The following is a 17,922-nucleotide window of genomic DNA, read 5'->3' on the forward strand; positions in this document are numbered from 1 at the left end:
TTTAAGAATCGGTTCCTCCCAGTATCCTCCACAGAACTTGTTGGGTCAACTGCAATGAAAGAGAGTGCAGTGAGAGAGCGAAGGGAGATGCACTGAAAACACTAATGAAGTATTGATTGTGAATATGAATGCAGAACCCCTTGGCTGTCAGAGCACTGAGGCCGAGTTAAGGTTCAAACAAGGGAAGGAGGGTAGAAGCTCTTTATAGAAGTTCTATAAACAGTTCTGCATATTTGATGCAGCTTGTTTTTATCGCTGCTTGTCACATTGTGATAAACTGTGTTGTTGCATCAAGGCCCTTCAAGTACAACACACAGGGATCCATGAAAGTCTAATATCCAGCCATAATCACTGTGGACTTGCGTACTGTATGCGCACAGCTCATTCTTAATTAAAAGCTCCCACACACGCCAATTGGGATCTAACTTTGTTAATAGCTATAAATAGGATAGCCAGTTGCTCTGGTAACATCCAAACAGTCTTAGCCGTCACGTCCATAGGGGGGTACTATTAGCAACAGTTGGAAAGGCTGAGTGAGCGGATGAGTGAGTGGGCAGGCCGGCTAACATTAGCTTAGTGAGGATCTCCGTTGTTTCTAATTGATCCATTTAACATCGGGAGGAGAGAACAAAAACATTACAGACAGAAGACTGGGAGAGTAAGCATCTGTTGTCCTAAAATTAAAAAAAGGGCTTATCAGGTGATGTGGAAATTTTACACAAAAATACACACAGTAAATAGAAATTAAGAGAAAAGGAGGTGGAGCCGACAGACAGAGAGAAAAAGAGAAACAGAGAGAGAGAGAGAGAGAGAGAGAGAGAGAGAGAGAGAGAGAGAACAGACAGACAGAGGAAGAGAGAAAGAAAGACAGAATAGAGAGAGAAAGACAGAACAGACAGAGAGACGATAGACAGAGAAAGACAGAAAGAGAGAGAAAGAACAGACAGAGAAAGAGAGAGACAGAGAGAGACAGACAGGAGAGAGAGAGAGAGAGAGAAAGTGGGAGCTCAAACAAGAACAATGGAGAGGAGGAGAGGAGTGCTGCTGATGAGGGAGACAGTGGTATCCAAGGATGCTAATTCCTGGTTGCCATGACAATAGCAATCCATGGTGGAACCAGTGCTGTGGTGGCCAAAACCCAGTAACATCACCACAGGCTCACCGTGTGTGAATGTGTGGAGATAAAAATCCCATTTCAGCCTCACTGATCTGATCTGGAGTGATGAAGCATCTTCACACAACGTTCCAGCATTGAAAGGATTTACATGAACCTAACGGGGCACATCAGTAACGTGGTAACAGAGGTATCGTGGTAACAGAGGTAACAGAGGTAACGTGGTAACAGAGGTAACAGAGGTAACGTGGTAACAGAGGTAACGTGGTAACAGAGGTATCGTGGTAACAGAGGTAACAGAGGTAACGTGGTAACAGAGGTAACAGTGGTAACAGTGGTAACAGTGGTTATATCGCTCTATTAATCTGATTCTCTGTATAGAGTTTTATTGTCTGAGCATTTTGTCAACATCCCGGGGCACCAGTTCAAGATTGATTTTATAAACTAGTAAGAGTGAACTACTGGAGAAGGACATAGTTAATTATAATCCCTAATATTGATCTATCCAAATGATGGAAGCCTGGCGATGCATTGGAACTGAAATTCTGGAAGTTATCTGAGACACCTTTATTATTGCTTTTCATACCTCCATTTGAATGAGGGTTTGAATAATGAATTTCAAGATCTTTCAAAACTTCATTACTTTAATGAGAACTTAGATTAAATGTGTCATCTATTAAATCTATTATACATTATCCAGTACTCCTGGCAATTTTCTGCCATATGTTTTGGTCCTGTTCATGGTTTATATGCAACTCCCTCTCTTTGCCTTATGCAATAAATCTATGTCTCCTAACCCATAGATACGTTATATCACATTTGGAACAGCTCGACCTGAACTCGATGTAACTGACGCATAGAAAAAAGCTGCGCGTGTGCAAGTGTAGACCACTTCATTATGTTTCTTGGTTTAGTAAAAGTTGTGCGTGTGCAAGTATATGTGGCTGTGACATTGAAGCATGTTCCTAGATGCTGAGGAACCCAAGCTCTTTTGCAAACCTCTGATCAATGCGGATCAGGTTCCTAATACCACATACCAGTCCCACAGGCTTATCCGTGGCATCCTGTGTTTGCACTATGAAATGACAGGGCTTGTTAAAAGTATGCAAAGACCACACGGCCGCTAAGAAGCCAAAGCCGATTGCAGCGGAGCTTGGCCGTGCTGGAGCTGGGCTGACACACTGGAGGGGTGTCAGGAGGGTTGGGGGTGGACAGGGTGTTCTCTGCTCTCCGACTCTGCCACTCTCCGTGCTCCCTGCGTCTTATTTTATATTACTGATGGTAAATAATTGGCCAAGATCTAATGATGGTGCAGTCAGCACCAGTGGTGGCATGTACTGTAGAAAAGCCTGGATGTCTAGTAATCAATCCCTACCAATGATGCTGATTTTCAATGTAATGAGTCCTTTGGACCCACAGGTGGTCATTAAAGTTATGGTTACATTCATCTATTCATCCAAATCTGAAAACTTTTATCATTTTATTTACGTTAGCCTTTGCAAATGAAATGCCATATAATAAGAACATTAATTGAAGGTGGTCTGAAAGTCTGGTGATAAAAATAAAGACACAAAAGTCTCTCTCGCATTTAGTTTCTCCCATCTACGACCGTTAAAGGTGCTAAATTGCCTCTCAGCGGATCTCAACATGGCGACGGCTGAGCCGGCAGTTCGCCGCTGATGGTGCTAACAGTGCTAACAGAGCTAACAGAGCTAACAGTGTTTGCCTGAAGGGGAACCAGAGGGTGTGTGCTAACGGCGTCAGCTGTAACGACTAGCTCACAGCCGCCGCTCTGCGCTGCGTTAATGCGGCGTCCGTGAGCTAGCCAGAGGGGCACGCTCACATGCACTAACATTCACGTAAAGCACGCACGGCCGACCCAGCTATGTTAACGAGGAACGGATAAGCTCAGATAACAACACACAGAGGGAGAGTGACTTCATCTCTGCTCAGTACGTTACTCCACTATATTTCTACATAGCAAATAGTTGTTTGCTGCTCTATTAATGCTCTGAATATTGTGCAGAGAACCTCAAAGACTAGCTGAACAGTGTGCAAATAAGTGATCCTTCAATTGGGTATTTTCACACGAGCTGCAGATGGATAAGACCCTGCAGTTAGGTGAAAATGGTGGGTCAGTCCGTCTACAGTAATATCTTGTGTATCTAAAAAGCTTTATTAGTCAACTCACACACACACACACACACACACACACACACACAGTTGTATACACTCACACAAGTCTTCATCTTCCACATCGCATTGCGGGAAGAGAGAAGCACAGCTGCCATGACATCATATTTGCAGACCTGCTATCATCTCTACACTGTCAGTCTATTAAAACAAGAGGCCAGCTGGGTGTTGTGTGTGTGTGGGTGTGTTGTGTGTGGGTGTGTGTGTGTGTGTGTGTGTGTGTGTGGTTTTCGTGCATGCACACAGATCTATAATTACATTTCTAGATATTTCTGATACTTCTTTAGCAAATAACCCTTTCCAGCCTTAACAACAGACTAAGTTTAAATTCCTGCATCGCCCGAGTCTTACATAACGAGCGACGAAGGTAAAGGTCAAGGCTAAGGTGTCTTAAAAATATCCCTAAAAGTTCAAGGGAATAAGTGATACATTATACTTATTGAGGATTGATACTTATTTGCTTCGTATTGCCTTTTTGTCCACAAGCCTATGCTCTCACATGACACCAATGTAGTGTTGTAATGTATTTGATCAGTAAGGATCACCGTTAGAGATTGAGGGAAGCGTCTATTTCTTTCAAGTCAGATGCAGACTTCTTTTTTTCCAAATTACATCTCATCAGCACATTTGGAGCAATGACACAAGTAGTGGCCCAGGTGTTTGTATGCCAAGTGTATAACACCATCAGCTCTTCCCAAAGTGAGTCTGCATTAAAGCCTGTAAACATGTTCTCACACACACACACACACACACACACGCACACACACACATCTTAATCCACACATGCAAGCTGGCGTCAGGCCTATAAATAACCCTGTGCTCCCACAGGTTCAGCTCCGCTCATTACAAGGGAAAACTGTCGTATCCAAGACAACCGTGAGCAGCTCTTCGTCTTTTTTCCCCCGGCGCTTTGCCATGGCAACAAGGGAAAATGCGTAAAATAATAATAAGTTGGAGCTGAAATTGTGTCAATTAATAGGTTTTGAGCTTCAATACAGAGTTACTCTTTTTTTTGGGGGGGGGGGGGGGGGGGGGGGGGGGGGGGGGGATTATTTCATATCGGTGTGATTGTATTTGAGGGTATCATTCACACAACTATTACTCTCCAGCCAAAAACTATCTCTTTTAAACCGCTCGTATTTAGCTCCTGTGGCCTGGGAGCAGCACGTAGTCCAGCTCGAGAAAGCAATTTCACCAGAACTGAAGAAAAAAAACACAGAGCGCACAGTGACTTCTCTGAGAAAAACAAATCCATCTAGTAGCAAAGGAAACATTTTCTTTATATATATATATAAACAAAAACACAATAGAAATGATTTGGATTCTTGACAGTAAAGTTCAGAGTTCAATTTAAGCTTAAAAGGGTCAGTTCACCCAAACCACAGAAGAACACAGTTCTTCACTTGGCCCTAATTGTTTCTGATCACTCATACATTTGGATTTATTTGTCACTATTTAGAAATAATCTGCCTCTGAAACCTTTGCAGATTTTGTTCAATCGTTGAAAGATAGCATCCGAAAAGGTCCCTGCAAAGACGTAGTTTCCTAAAATAGACAATCCTGTCGGAGATTACACCGTTCTTACAAAACTGTTGGGGGATATCGCTTCATAAAAACAACTTCTGTTAAGCATCTGCCCTCAAGTATCTCGAAGAAAACACCAGTATGTTAATGCTTCTCTGTTGTCAGACTAAATGCTATTATACACTAAACTCTTTCTCCAAAAGTAAAAAAGAAATTGGCTTCATATCAGCACCAAGGTCACTACACATGCCTGTACAAATCAAAACAAAGCGTGGAGGTCTTTTGAAGGGAAGGATAAATCCGAGCGCACTTTAAAGCCATGCGCTGCACGGTTGACCGATTTCAAAAATAACAGGCGTTTTAAATTCCCTGCATGCATATTAAAACACACAACGTGCTATTCTTAGCAGCAAGAAAACACCACGGAAAGAAACGCTTCCTGTATGCTTCCAGGGCATAGGATGAGCTTAAATTGTAAATGATTAACCATCAGCTAACAGATTTGGGACATTAGCCACCTCAGAGTCTCACAGTAAAAGTCAAGTTCATTATCTTCTATTTTCTGTTTCCTACATCACTTAAGAAAAAACAATTATCTCTTTTTTTTTGTTTAAACGGCATGATGACAAAAGAGTTACCACTATCAAATGGTGTCACTTGATGCCAGACACCCAATAAGACCTAATCAACTTAGTGCTGTTGGCTGATACAGATTGTAATTAGTGTAATTAGAATGAAATGTCATGTACGTACCACCTACAGGCTGGAGGATTCAGGTTCAGTGTGTTGATGGGGGAGCATTTACAATCACCACCCTGCCTGTCTGGATTTTATTTAAAAGCCCCCCCCCCCCCCCCCCCCCCCCCCGACTCCCTTTGTCACTGTTTTTGTCTGAGGAAGCAGACATGATGAAATCAGCAAAATGAATGTCACCGTTTCAATGTCACTCAAATCCCTCGAGAAAAGAATCTGGTTGAGGACTGAATATTACAAAGCAAATCCCTGTTTGTAGGCCAACACTGACACATCGGCTCGCCCGTGTATTTGTCAGATACAATCTAATTTACGGTTTTGATGGACCCTCCTTTTGACATTTACCAAAAAAAATAAAGCTGCTGCAGCTCTGTGGCTGCTCGAGGACTTAAGTATCGCAATACTTTCACCCCGCCAGGAATTACAAAGAGCCTAGAAATAAACGTGATTTGGTTTATATGATGTCGTAGCTTGACGTGTGTGAGTTCAGATGGATGACTATGTGTCATAATCAAAGTGATAAAAATGATTCGAGGTCACATGACCAGACATGTTGAAGATGTTTCCTGAAGACAGCTGTTCCAAAGAGAACATTTATGTACATCAAAAATGTAAAGACAAGCGCTCGCACATGTGTGGAAGATATAGAGAACGAGCTAAATAGGAACAGGAACCTCGTAACTCTGGTTTCCCAACAGTGATTTGATTAATAACAATCAAAAATAAATGTAAATCACACCAGATTATTATATTGTAGCCTGTATGAGATCAGATATCCGAATGTCATAAATCAGCTACATGATGCCTGGATTGCATAACCAGGTGTGTTTGAAAAAAATGAGGGCACAGTTATCCTAGGAGGCAATATCAAACTGATTTTCTTTATGCAAATTCATCAAGTAGATACTTCACTTCGCCACAGTCATCATTAGTTGTACCAAATTCCATGCGTCATGGCAGCTGTCGACATATTGCCACAACTTTCCTAAAGCCACGCCGTTAGCTTGGCAGAAAATATCATATTTGTCCAATAAAAATCCACGTATATAAAACACACCTTAATGCCACAGCCTCTTCATATGGAGATCTGTGCCGGCGGGAGAGAGGTGGGACGTGTGAGAGTAATAGGAGCAGATCTTTATTTGTTATGAATGACGCCATGGTGGTTGGGGGGAAAGATGCTGAGGCTGTGGGAAATGCTGCAGATTAATCTCCCTGTGGAATCGAGTGAAGATGGGTCCTATTTGTTAAGTCTCTCTGCCAGCTACAGTTGATTAGTTGTCAAAGCAGTAAAACTGCGCCGTGTCACAGACAGGCACCGCTGAAGGTGTTCTTATTAAAAGATATTCAGTATGCGACATAAAATAACAAGGATGCTCTCTGACTTCCTCTATATAAAGGAGCTGGGCCACACAGGGATATCCCAGTGTTAAAGGATATGTATGAAGTCAATGCATTACTCTGAGGCTCAGACATGTCACGGTCTCATCGTCTGCATCATCATCATGCTGTCAGTGTTGTTCCAATTTGATGTCTTAAACAATCTGTGCTCAAATCTTCCTGAAGGGGTTCAGAGTGGAGGACACATCTCAACGTTTAGAGTCCAACTTGACGCAGACTCTTTTTTTTTTTAAATCGGTGCTTAGACGAGGTTGAACCAGACCTGCTCATCTTGTAGCACAATCCCCAAAGCTGTCAGACGCAGACATTTATGGAAAAACCCTCACACTTCCAAAAACAGAAAGTGATAAGAAGGCTGACGTTTCTTTAATCCCAGTCAAAAGCTCGTGGAAATGAGAACCACGACTGCGGTTTGATAAGAAAATCCAGCAGTGGGATTAAAACATTTTGTATGTTATATTATATTAAGTGACTAGATGGAGGTTTTCAGAATCAGTACTAAATTTATTTTGTGATTATACTGGTTTGTTTTCTCTCAACAGGACAGCAAGGACTTCACATTTACATCCGGTACACATGCGGTACAGAGGATGTGCAACATCTGAAAACAACTCTCCCCTCAGACCCTCCTGGTGGCTCTACACGTGTGCTCGGAGGTTACCGGCAGAGAGCCAGCACCTTTGCAGCCGCGTATTAAAAATACACTCACACAATATGTACTCACACAGTCATTCCAGATCACCAGGCTTTGTGTGAACATGGTGCTACAGTTTCCCAACGCTTCTGACCGTGTAGAGGACACCTGACTCAAATAAATCGCTGAATTCCCAAACGCTCATCATGATGAGAGCTTTCATTTTAAAAAGGGCTGGTTAAATGCTTTCAATTCATACATTAATTTGTTTTAATGTCCCTGCGGTCTCGTCTTCCAGGGTGCTTCGGGACAACAAACAGCATGAACGTCACACTGCTGCCTGAGTAGTCTCAGATAGATTTTTCTCTACTATGATGACGTCTTTCTTGCTTGCAGAGGTCATTTGAATACTTCCTCTGCAGGAATAAAATGTGTGACAGTAGAGCACAAGACGGAAATGACAAGAGCAGAGAGGTTTGAACTAAACTGTTGAGCACCAGTTGAACGTCCTCTTGTTTAAGTGAGTGTAACTTAAACAATGTTCATATAAAAGACAAACATTAACCTGAAGTGGAACTGATGGAAAACCTGCTGTATCAACACAAATCAATGTCGCTGATATTTCATTTGTGTTACGCAAATTGTCGGGGAACACCAACTGATTTTAGCCTTGATGTAGGCCGGCTCTCTTAATTTTAGGGTGATAGCGTCAGCTTAATACTGGTGGCTGTGTAATAAGTGTGGCACAGGCTTTTAGAGGCTAAATGTGCGAGTGTGTTCACCAAGAAACCTGGAAACCATTTACCAGTAGCTAAGATACAGTGATGTCAGAAATCTTCTCCTGAATGAAGAACTGGGTCATGCTGAAATATAAATGGAACTTGCCTGGGATCAAAGGTTTTTCAGTCTTTCACTTTTTTGGAGTTTGTTTGATTCTCATCTTGGCTTCAGTAGCTGTCAGTGTGGAGAATGTGTGGACTGTTTTTGGTCTTGTCTTTTTTTCTTATCCTCCTTGTTAAATGAATTGTCTATATTGTAAATATATATATATATATATATATGCAACAGGAGGTATGACTAGGTAGGAAATAAAGGGAATGGTGGAAGGAGTTTGCCACATTCTGCTGTATAGTGTTCATTAATGGAGGAATTCATTGAATGTTTGTTGGAATATTAACAATTATATAAAAACGATTCTTCAAAAAAAAAAAGGTGATAATACAACAGGGAAAACCCAACATGGATGTAAGTATGACAACAATTTAGATTCATTTCTAGGATGGAAAATACGTTTTGCACAAATGTTGTATTTGTAGTAATCATAAATCTTAATCTCTTAATTTGGGTTAAACCCATTTCGGATTAATTGTCAAACTGAATTCGGCCTTTTGGGAAAAAACATTCATTACTGACAAACAATTGCCCCAACAATTACGCCTTAATTCCTAAAGTGCCTTATTGATGTTTACCTTCCCTGATGTCAGACACGCGCTCAAACACATCTGTGCACGTCCCCGAACGTGTGAGCATGCGCAATGGCTCTGAACAGGTACATGACCTCCATCTAGTCGTCATCAACATTAGCTTATTCTTAGAATTAGTTTCGGTCAAAGTAAAACGTAACATGCTATTCCTGAGTGAGGCTGTCACCGCTGATTGGATTCACCTGTAAAAGGTGCAAATAGCACGAGACCAAATTGGCCAATTAAGCTAGCTTAATAGACATCGCGTGCTGGTACCGATGGTGGCAAACGTACTGCGTACGAACCCGCGCTGAAGGAAGCCTAATGTGTAGTCTGAGGTGTTTCTTTAACGGAACCGAGACTTAATATTTCATCTTACTTTGACAGGAGACGTGGAAATACATCTGACTGCGTGCACCAATACCCACCTAACGAGAGGCGAGGGTGGGAAACGGCATTTATGCGAAACACCGACCTAAAATAAACACCACGTTTCCTCCGCTGCTACCCAAAAAAAAATGGTTTGAGCTCACCTGCCCGGGTCACCTTTATCCGGATGCCTCACGAGGTTTGCGGTATCTCCGCCGGTCCGCTCGTAGTTGCTGGAGCACGGCAGGTCTTCTTTAATCTATGCAGTCACTTTCACAACACCGACGCCAGCGGAAAACCCACACAAACTGCTATCTTTAACGAGACCTTTCCTAAAACGGCTCGCGTGCTCTTGCAAGTGGCTCCATTGATTTAAAGCCAATTGGCTGCCCTGTTAACCCTGATCCCGTTTCCTGACGCGTGTCCGCGGAGGTTGCGTGATAACAGATGCGTCTAACGGTGCGGTACCCCGGTGAGAAGTTGAAGCTCGTCCGCTGCCGTCGATGTGAACCCGTACAAGAGCAGCAGAAAGATCCACCAACTTGAAAATGTGCGTTTCCTGGTGACACAGTGGCATCTAGTGGCATCAACATTAACTACAGTTGACTTTATTTTAAAGAAAATAATAGAATTCCAAAGCATTTGTGTCTATTTAATACTTTTATTCCCTTCAATTCTTTATTGTAAAGTGATTTTGATACAAATTATTTACATTTTTGGCCAAAGAAGAAATAGATGTACTGAGAGAGGAAGACAAAGAAACAGAAAGAGATAGAGATTTGCATGCACATTAAATAATTAAGTATGGAGAGTCACAAAGTCCAGTGCAGGTTGAGAACCTCATTGTTTTCTGATTGTTGGTTAATCGAAGGGTCGGGGGGGGAATTGTGGTTAAGGGTCGGCGTTGGGCTCGTTTACCACTGATCGCTGTAGTCCGAGCTGTGAGGGGAGGAGAAATAGCAGGTTTAATAATTGAATATTCACACTTGCTGCATCCTAATATGTGGTGGACACCACCTCAACTGTTGATACATACAATAGTCACATAATGATGGTGACCAGTGGGCTGTGTAAATCCACAGTGAGATGAAATGCTAACCAATTCTCACCTGAAGAGGAAATTATCAACAAGGAGCTCAATAACATGTAATCCTCCTGCTGTGGGGCTTACAGCATTAAAACAATATGACAATATATCAGACCAATATTGGCCGGGCTGCGTTTTCTATGTAGTGTTTTTTACACTGACTAGACTATAAAGTCGGGCATTTTAATAGCAATGTGTTAACCGGTATCAGTATCAGCCTTACAGAGCCAGATATGATTAAATGTGTGAATCCTCGTCATGATTCTCTCACCGTGGTTCAGTGTCTTGGCTCGAATCAGCCCCAAACAGCAGCCACGCCACCGCCTGCTCCGGGGTCGACCTCTTTCCATACCTGGAGACAAATCAAACATGAACGTAATGACTGCAACTGCATATTATTTTTGGAGATTCTCATTCATGCGAGACCCTTCTCTGCTTTCCACGAGCAGTCACTCAGTCAGCATTTCACTGGGTGCTCTGGCGGTGCGACCCCATCAGCTTTTGCTATGAATTTCCACCACGGGGCATCTTTTTTTTTCTTTTTTTTTTTTTTTCAAGAACCATTGAGGTGGGAACGAGTTACTGCTGCAGAGATTTCATCTGCATGGCCTCTCTACTCAATCTCTACGGTCCAACCACAGATCAGTCCAGCAATTATCTGAAAGAAAAGGTTCACAGCACAGCGTCCAGCAAGGCAAACACAACAAGCCCCTCCGACTTTGTCTTTTGAAGTGTCTTTACTCAAATCAATACCTGCCCAACTGAAGAGCAACGCCTGCCTTTGTTAGACAACACTGTGAGTCCTTTGAGTGCAATGACGGATCCAGCCTCTTTAATTACAGAGACTTTGCTCAACTTCCATCACAGGGAAACTGCACACCCACTGTTTTCTCCAAATAGAGCAACAGAACTAATGTACTGATGTTAAACATTCTTTTTTGCAAGATATGCTACACAGCAGGGATATTATATTTCATAACATAGTTATCTGATCAAAACTGTAATCAGTTATATAATATTTGTCACATGTTTGTTATGACAGATGAGACAAAAAGCTAAAACTTGTAAAAAGGTGCAGAGAACCTTTTAAGTATCAAATATTCTGCCATGAAGAGTCTTGATTTTCACCCATAAGAAACAAAAGAAAATAAATAGTATGTTCCAGCATGTCGAGAACAAGATTTGTGGTCACAACGGAGCCATTACGGGCTCCTATCAGGACTTTATATGCTCTTCTGAGGAAAACCTCCTCTCCTCTGCCTCATTATATCTCATAGCAAGCACAGCATTGCATCGCGTCACGAGCACAACAACGCTGGAGCTCTGATCGACTTGCCAAAGACGTGCTGAGCTCTTGACCAACTGAAAAAGTCTTGATTTCGGCTGGAAAACAGGCCTTTTATGAGTGAAATCGTGCCTCAATGTAAAGGCTCGATCCCCCATGTGACTACCTTTGCAGACTTGTTTCTGAGCCAGAGACTTAATCCCTCACGTCAAGAGGCGGAGGACCTACCTGTCTGACCCCAACCGGAGGACGAGAAGATACCAAAACCACTGCAAGCTTTCTTATTAGCCCTCCTGTCTCAGGCCCTCCATATGTGTTCATTTCAGAGCAACACTCACAAGCCTGATATGCTGTTCGGGGTGAAGCTGACTCACCTCTGCCTGGTGATGAGGTTGACATAATGCCTGACAGCTGCGTGGTATTTGGCCCAGTCCTCCGGGGAGGCGTTGTTCCCCGGGCTCTCCGGTTGGGGAGGGTAGGCGTCCGCGAAGCTGCTCCAACACACCAGCAGGCAGACGACGAGCGCTGCAAGCATCATCCACGATCTCATCATGTTGGCCATCTGAGGAGAAGCACCGGTACCGTGGTATGATTTACTTTTGGAAAATGACTTTGGTTGAAGCCAAAATATATCTATTTTTTTAATTTTAAGTTTCTGTTCCATTTCAAATAAAAACCTTAACGCTCAAAATGCCTTTTAAAAATGTCTAAATATTCTATGAAAATAGATCTAATTTCCAGGATGCGGTTAGAAATTCAAGATGCATCAAAGTCTCAAAACAAGTAGCTTACTCTTTGACAGTTGTCTGCTGATGTGGTCTCCCCGGTGTTGCCCCTGTCTGGTCATCTCCTCTCAGCTCACAGGATTATATAGTGCGGGATGGTACCTGATGCGCACTGAGGAACAGTTAACCACACCCCTCCCTCTGCTAGCTGCGTCCACAGTGGAAACTTATCTCTGCACAATATTCAATATAGTTTTGATTAGAGCTACATTTGTTTTTAATACATGACTTTTAGCTGAATTCTGAAGTTTATTTTGTCAACCTGTCCAAGGTTTACCCTGCCTTCTCTCCGTCTTTTTCAACATGAAGTTTGACATTTGTGGCCAAGTTAATGGGTTTGGTAACAAATTTAACAATTTCATCCTCTTAAAGAAGATGCTATTTGCAGCACATCATCCATGCACGACGCACGATTATGAAATAAACGGACGAACAGAAACCTGCTGGAATTGTTGCACTGAAATAGTCCAGTCACTCTGTTTTATGAGTTCAAATCATGGACCACATTGATTAAAACCCAGTAGGCATCATGTCTACTGGCTCATTCATGGCAGCCTACTGTATGCCTGGCACGTGTCAGTATGTTTTCTACCAACATGTGACGTAACAATCCCTGCAGGTGAAGAGCAACATGTTTGGATGCTGAAAGAAAGTAGTAGGCAATAGAAAGTACCCAGTGTTTCCATAAAAGAAAACGACCTGAACTCACCTGAACTGAAATCCTGTCTCTCAACGGGCAAGTTCAATAACCACAACAATCAGAAAACAATACAGCACACTTGAGATAAAGGCCTGCACAGCACTAAACCAAAGTGTATCGACGTTGGGAGAGAGATGTGACGACTGGCTCTGCAATATCGTGCTTAACAACACAGAGAACACATTCCTCCAGCTATCACAGTCAGCAGCTGTATCAGTCTCTATCCATCGCCTCCTCTGCTGCCAGATGTTTTCTCATAATTTCGTTTGGCAAGAATATTGAAAAAGGGTCTAATTTGAGAAGATACTGTAACACACAATATTAGCTTGATATTTTGTTTCTTGAAAATAAGACATGAACTTCAAGGGTTTATGTCGCCCTGCATTTACACAACGTGCAGCTCTGTATTTGTGAGTTACGGTTGATAACAGGGTCTCAATCAGTAAGTAGTGGGCTTTTATTCAAACATGTTTAGTGCACTTTAGTGTCAGTGTTTAGTATTCAGTGCTGTAATGAAGCACTTTTCACATGACAGTGACGCCACCGTGAATAAAAGGGAAATGAATGCTTTTTTCAATTGTAATCAGTCGTCCAATTGTTTTATTGACTCCGGTCTGTTCTGTGCGTGGGGTAGTCAGTGAACAAACACATCCATCTTCCGGTAGATTCAGAGGATATGGGATGTGCAGGCCCTCTAAAATATAGACATGGGTTCGATCACAACTTCTTGTAAATGCCAATGTGTTAGTGTTAATGCATTAATATGAAATGCTTCATATCCAGGAATGATTTAGCCTAATGTGTCTAATCATTAGCGCCCCCTCATCTTTGGTCCTCTATGCACTCATCCCCCCCCCCCCGCAAGCATTATTCACATGGGTGATGAAGCCATTAAGGTCTGGAAGCAGAGATCATAGGCTACAGCATCCACAGATCAATAATGCTATTGTGTTGCACACACTCACATAGATAGTGGCAGCATATTATAGTTGAAATAAACGACCCATCGAGGTGTTCTGGGATCAAATATCACTTGTATTAACCATTACATGATGCCATTAGGATGGATGTGGGCTGATGTGGCTCAAGCGACATGAGCACACAAGACAGCGTGTACATAAATACCTTTCAGGTCTCAAGTGCTGAGGCTGAGTCTACAGCGTAATCGGTCCCATTTATGACCGTTGTAGCGGCTCCTGTTTATCTTGGATCTTCACGGTCTGCTGTTCGGTCCATGACGCCTGAAGTCGTCCCGTGTCCGACAGATCGGGAGCGGCGGTGTCTTTTTAGTGTGCACACGGTGAGGCCTTCCGGCCTCTGTCCTTTTATGTTTGCACACACTTTAGAGACGCACAGCTGATTTTATGCAATAAATGCTTGGTTTAAAGTGCCGCTGTATAAGATCAGCCATGTATTAGAACATTGGTGAATCAAAGAAACTGTCATGGCTCCATTAAAAGCAACAGAACACTTCATGTCGCCCAACTGGGCTCCCCGGGGGAGGTCATGAAAACCCCTCTCCTGTGTTGTTTATAGGGCTGTAAAAAACAATGTTTTCCCTGTCCCTAAACCCTTGTCAAAAACACAACTTGATTTCGGCATAAATCCCCGCTGACAGCCTCTGAAGAGCTGCTGGTGTTGCCAATAAACAGGCATTTATAGCGTATATGACCATGCTATAAAGGCCGTGAGTGGATTGTGCTATTACACATCGATTGCGCTGACCGCTTCTGAGCAATTATTGGACCATAAGTCAAACCGATACCGAGGGACAATTAGTGTGATGCAGGTTTTACACCAAATGACCAAATTGATGCCAAGCAGCAAAATGGAACCTAAATCGGAATAGCGTGGCTTTTAACACTCTGGTGAGTTGGGAAAACAAGGGGAATAATTAAAAGTGATTAAATAAGGAATAAATGATCTCCCATTCAAGGGAACTGATATGTGTCCTCTCTGTCGTGATCACCCATTTCCAAGCGCTAACGGTGGCCACCCTGAACATTTAGTTAATTCTACTCCAGTAATCAACCTCTCTGCGTTCACTCTACGGGCTGTAAAAGTCAATGACAAGAAACAACAACGTGCACAGGACAAACTCATTAGCTCCCTCCAGAGTTTGTAGGTAAACACGGAGAAAGTAACAGCCCCCAGATAAGGGAAAGGACAGATAGTTAATGTTTTCACAGTCCAATAAGCTCCAGCTAATGCACTCCTGGAGAGCAGTTTGGGCCCCTACCGAGATGAGAAGTGTTGGAGTTGCCATCAAGACCAAGATAACCAAGATAATGGCACCAGTAGGACCAGTTTCAAAACTTTTTCTCCAATCTTGCTCACTTCTACCATCTTTTCCCACTGATGCCGGTGAAAATGTCGGTGTTTTTTGGTAAGACTTTGACATTTTTACAGCCGAGAGCGAGAACAGGAACAGATCATGGTGTTGGAAACCTTCTTACTGCAGGAATCTGCCCGTGCTCCTCAAATGGTGCTCTAAAAGCTTTTCTACTCAACCTGTCTTCACCATTTCCATTACACTTACGCTGCCTAGTCCAAATACAACTCTGACTCCTTCCTGCCATCACGGGCAGAACCGGGGAAATGATTTTGCGTGTTTTTTATTTCGCCTTATCTTCAGACTCGGGGAGCCGCTAATATGAGCAGAGTGCTTTTCAGGCACGTCTGTTTGCACAGGTCAGGAGACAAAAATGGGGGGTTGATGGGCTGCCCACTACCACAGCACTGTAATTCATGAACATATAAATGGCTCTAAAAGCGGCCATCGAGTGCCAGTCAGCAAACAATAACACATTTCTCTTTAACTTTCATGTTACAGGCTTTTTTTCTGCCTTTCTTGTGTGGGCATAAACACAGCTTCTTCACAGAGGCCGTCCTAGGCAATGGTTGATTCCCTTTCCCCCCTCCAAGAGGATCAAAGCCGCTCCGCAAGAGAGCAGCACCACTCGTTTCTTTTTTCTGGAAAGCAGAGGCTACCAATTACAGAACTATCCCAGCGGCAGACGTATTTACGAGCGAGCTGGCAATGGCAGCTTCAGGTAATTCTGATGAATGGCCAGACAAGGTGTCAAGATTGCTCGGGAAAGGTCGCCGATTTGATTCAGAGCGTGCTCTCAAAGACGCTACAAATTAGGGAAGCCGGTGTTCTGCTTATAAATGATAAATGACACCCCTTAAAATCTGCCATGGCAAGATGACGTCAACGTCTTAGTCACTTGCCCCTCCGGGGCATCAGATCAGGCAGAGGGGTTGATGACTATATACATGACGTAGACTTACGTCATCACACTAGATGTGACGGTATGATGCGTCATGGCAGATAGCTGATATTGCCTGCCAGCTGTGGAGATGGGGGGGGGGGGGGGGGGGGGTTGACTCATGATCTACTCCCAGTGGACAGCAATTACACAAAACAAGAAGTTGGTTGTTTTTTTTGTCTCATTGCTGGGGAACTCCAAATGAAGATGGACCACACGGTCCAACAGATACAAATGCCCACCACAATCATTTCTTAAAGTAATTACAGCAAATGAGCTACAGTACATGCAATTCAGCTAGTTGGTCATCAATACCCAATGAAACCATAGCTCATCATCATCCAGGACTGCACGAGTTGCTGTCCATCTTTACAATAGATTGTTCTCTGGATGAAGGGAAACTTGAAGAAAAAAAAGCATGATGAGTGAACTAGTAATGGTTTGTTCAGGCCAACAGCAAACACACATCCCCAGTTTTGGTATCAATCACGTCATTCTCTTGCTTAGAGGTGTGTGAGAGCTCGTATATCAGAAGCACCGTAGAAAAACAAGGGATGGGGATATTGGAGTAGCCGGGAGTGTCGGTGAAAGAAAATGACTGATGTTCAAGTGAACCTCAAAAGAATAAACACACAGAAGAGAATGGTCAGGGCTTCAGCCTAGAAAAAACAACTATTGGATGGATTGTTTGTTTGCCTGTTTGAGAAATTTCACTCAAAACCACAATTGTACTTCATACTGTACATCATTTTGTGCTCATCTATTTAGTACAGCTTTAGATATTTTCATAAGGGAAAACTTTGACCTGCTGGTGGTGTTAAAAGCAAAGACAGGGAGTCACATAAGGCTGCAGGGTTCATCCTCAGGGGACCACGAATGCCTGTAAAATGGCAATAAATCAAATAGCTGTTGAGATATTTAAATTTGAAGACCGGAACAGCATTTGGCAACCCAAGGGGAAACGCTGCTAGCATGGCTAAAAAAAAATCAACATTTCAATGATAATTGGATTCATGATGCAATTTTACCTTTCTGATCATAGTCAAACTATAATATACTTTTTCTTAAAAGGCTTAACAGCTTATTAGATTTGGTGAGAAACTTTGGAGCAGTTACTAAGAGTACTTTCGTCATAATATACCACAATATGATCTTTGTATTTTATAGCCACAGCACACATCCCAACGGTATTGTAAACCAGCATCAAATTAAAATGTGGTAAGCTGTCTCAAACGTCTTCATCATCACAGCCATCTCCATAGCCCCATTTAACCGGCTGGCCATCTGCAGCTCCCTTTAAAAGTGAGATGAATGATGTTAATCAGCACATGGGAGCTCTGTG

At 42.7% G+C, this 17,922-nt stretch overlaps 1 protein-coding gene across 1 annotated transcript; it reads right to left on the minus strand.

Annotated features, from left to right (window-relative positions):
- Nucleotides 1-10,092: 10,092 nt before the first annotated feature.
- LOC306712961 (peptide Y) lies at nucleotides 10,093-12,656 on the minus strand. The gene is made up of 4 exons (XM_079182452.1): nucleotides 12,616-12,656; nucleotides 12,198-12,385; nucleotides 10,810-10,890; nucleotides 10,093-10,390 (listed from the first exon to the last, which is right to left on the minus strand). The coding sequence occupies exons 2-4, from the start codon at nucleotides 12,383-12,385 to the stop codon at nucleotides 10,366-10,368; spliced, it is 294 nt and encodes a 97-aa protein (XP_079038578.1). The 5' UTR covers nucleotides 12,616-12,656; the 3' UTR covers nucleotides 10,093-10,365.
- Between the last annotated feature and the right edge of the window lie 5,266 nt (nucleotides 12,657-17,922).

The sequence above is a fragment of the Pholis gunnellus genome (assembly GCF_910591455.1).
Source record: "Pholis gunnellus genome assembly, chromosome: 21".
Taxonomy (NCBI): Eukaryota; Metazoa; Chordata; class Actinopteri; order Perciformes; family Pholidae; genus Pholis; species Pholis gunnellus.

Excerpts from the sequence above, each read along its gene's own strand:
- LOC306712961 (XM_079182452.1), bottom strand. The coding sequence starts at position 12,385 with ATGGCCAACATGATGAGATCGTGGATGATGCTTGCAGCGCTCGTCGTC. Across the intron at positions 10,891-12,197 it reads AACCTCATCACCAGGCAGAG|GTATGGAAAGAGGTCGACCC; the intron begins GTGAGTCAGCTT and ends ATTTGTCTCCAG. Across the intron at positions 10,391-10,809 it reads AGCCAAGACACTGAACCACG|CTCGGACTACAGCGATCAGT; the intron begins GTGAGAGAATCA and ends CTCCCCTCACAG.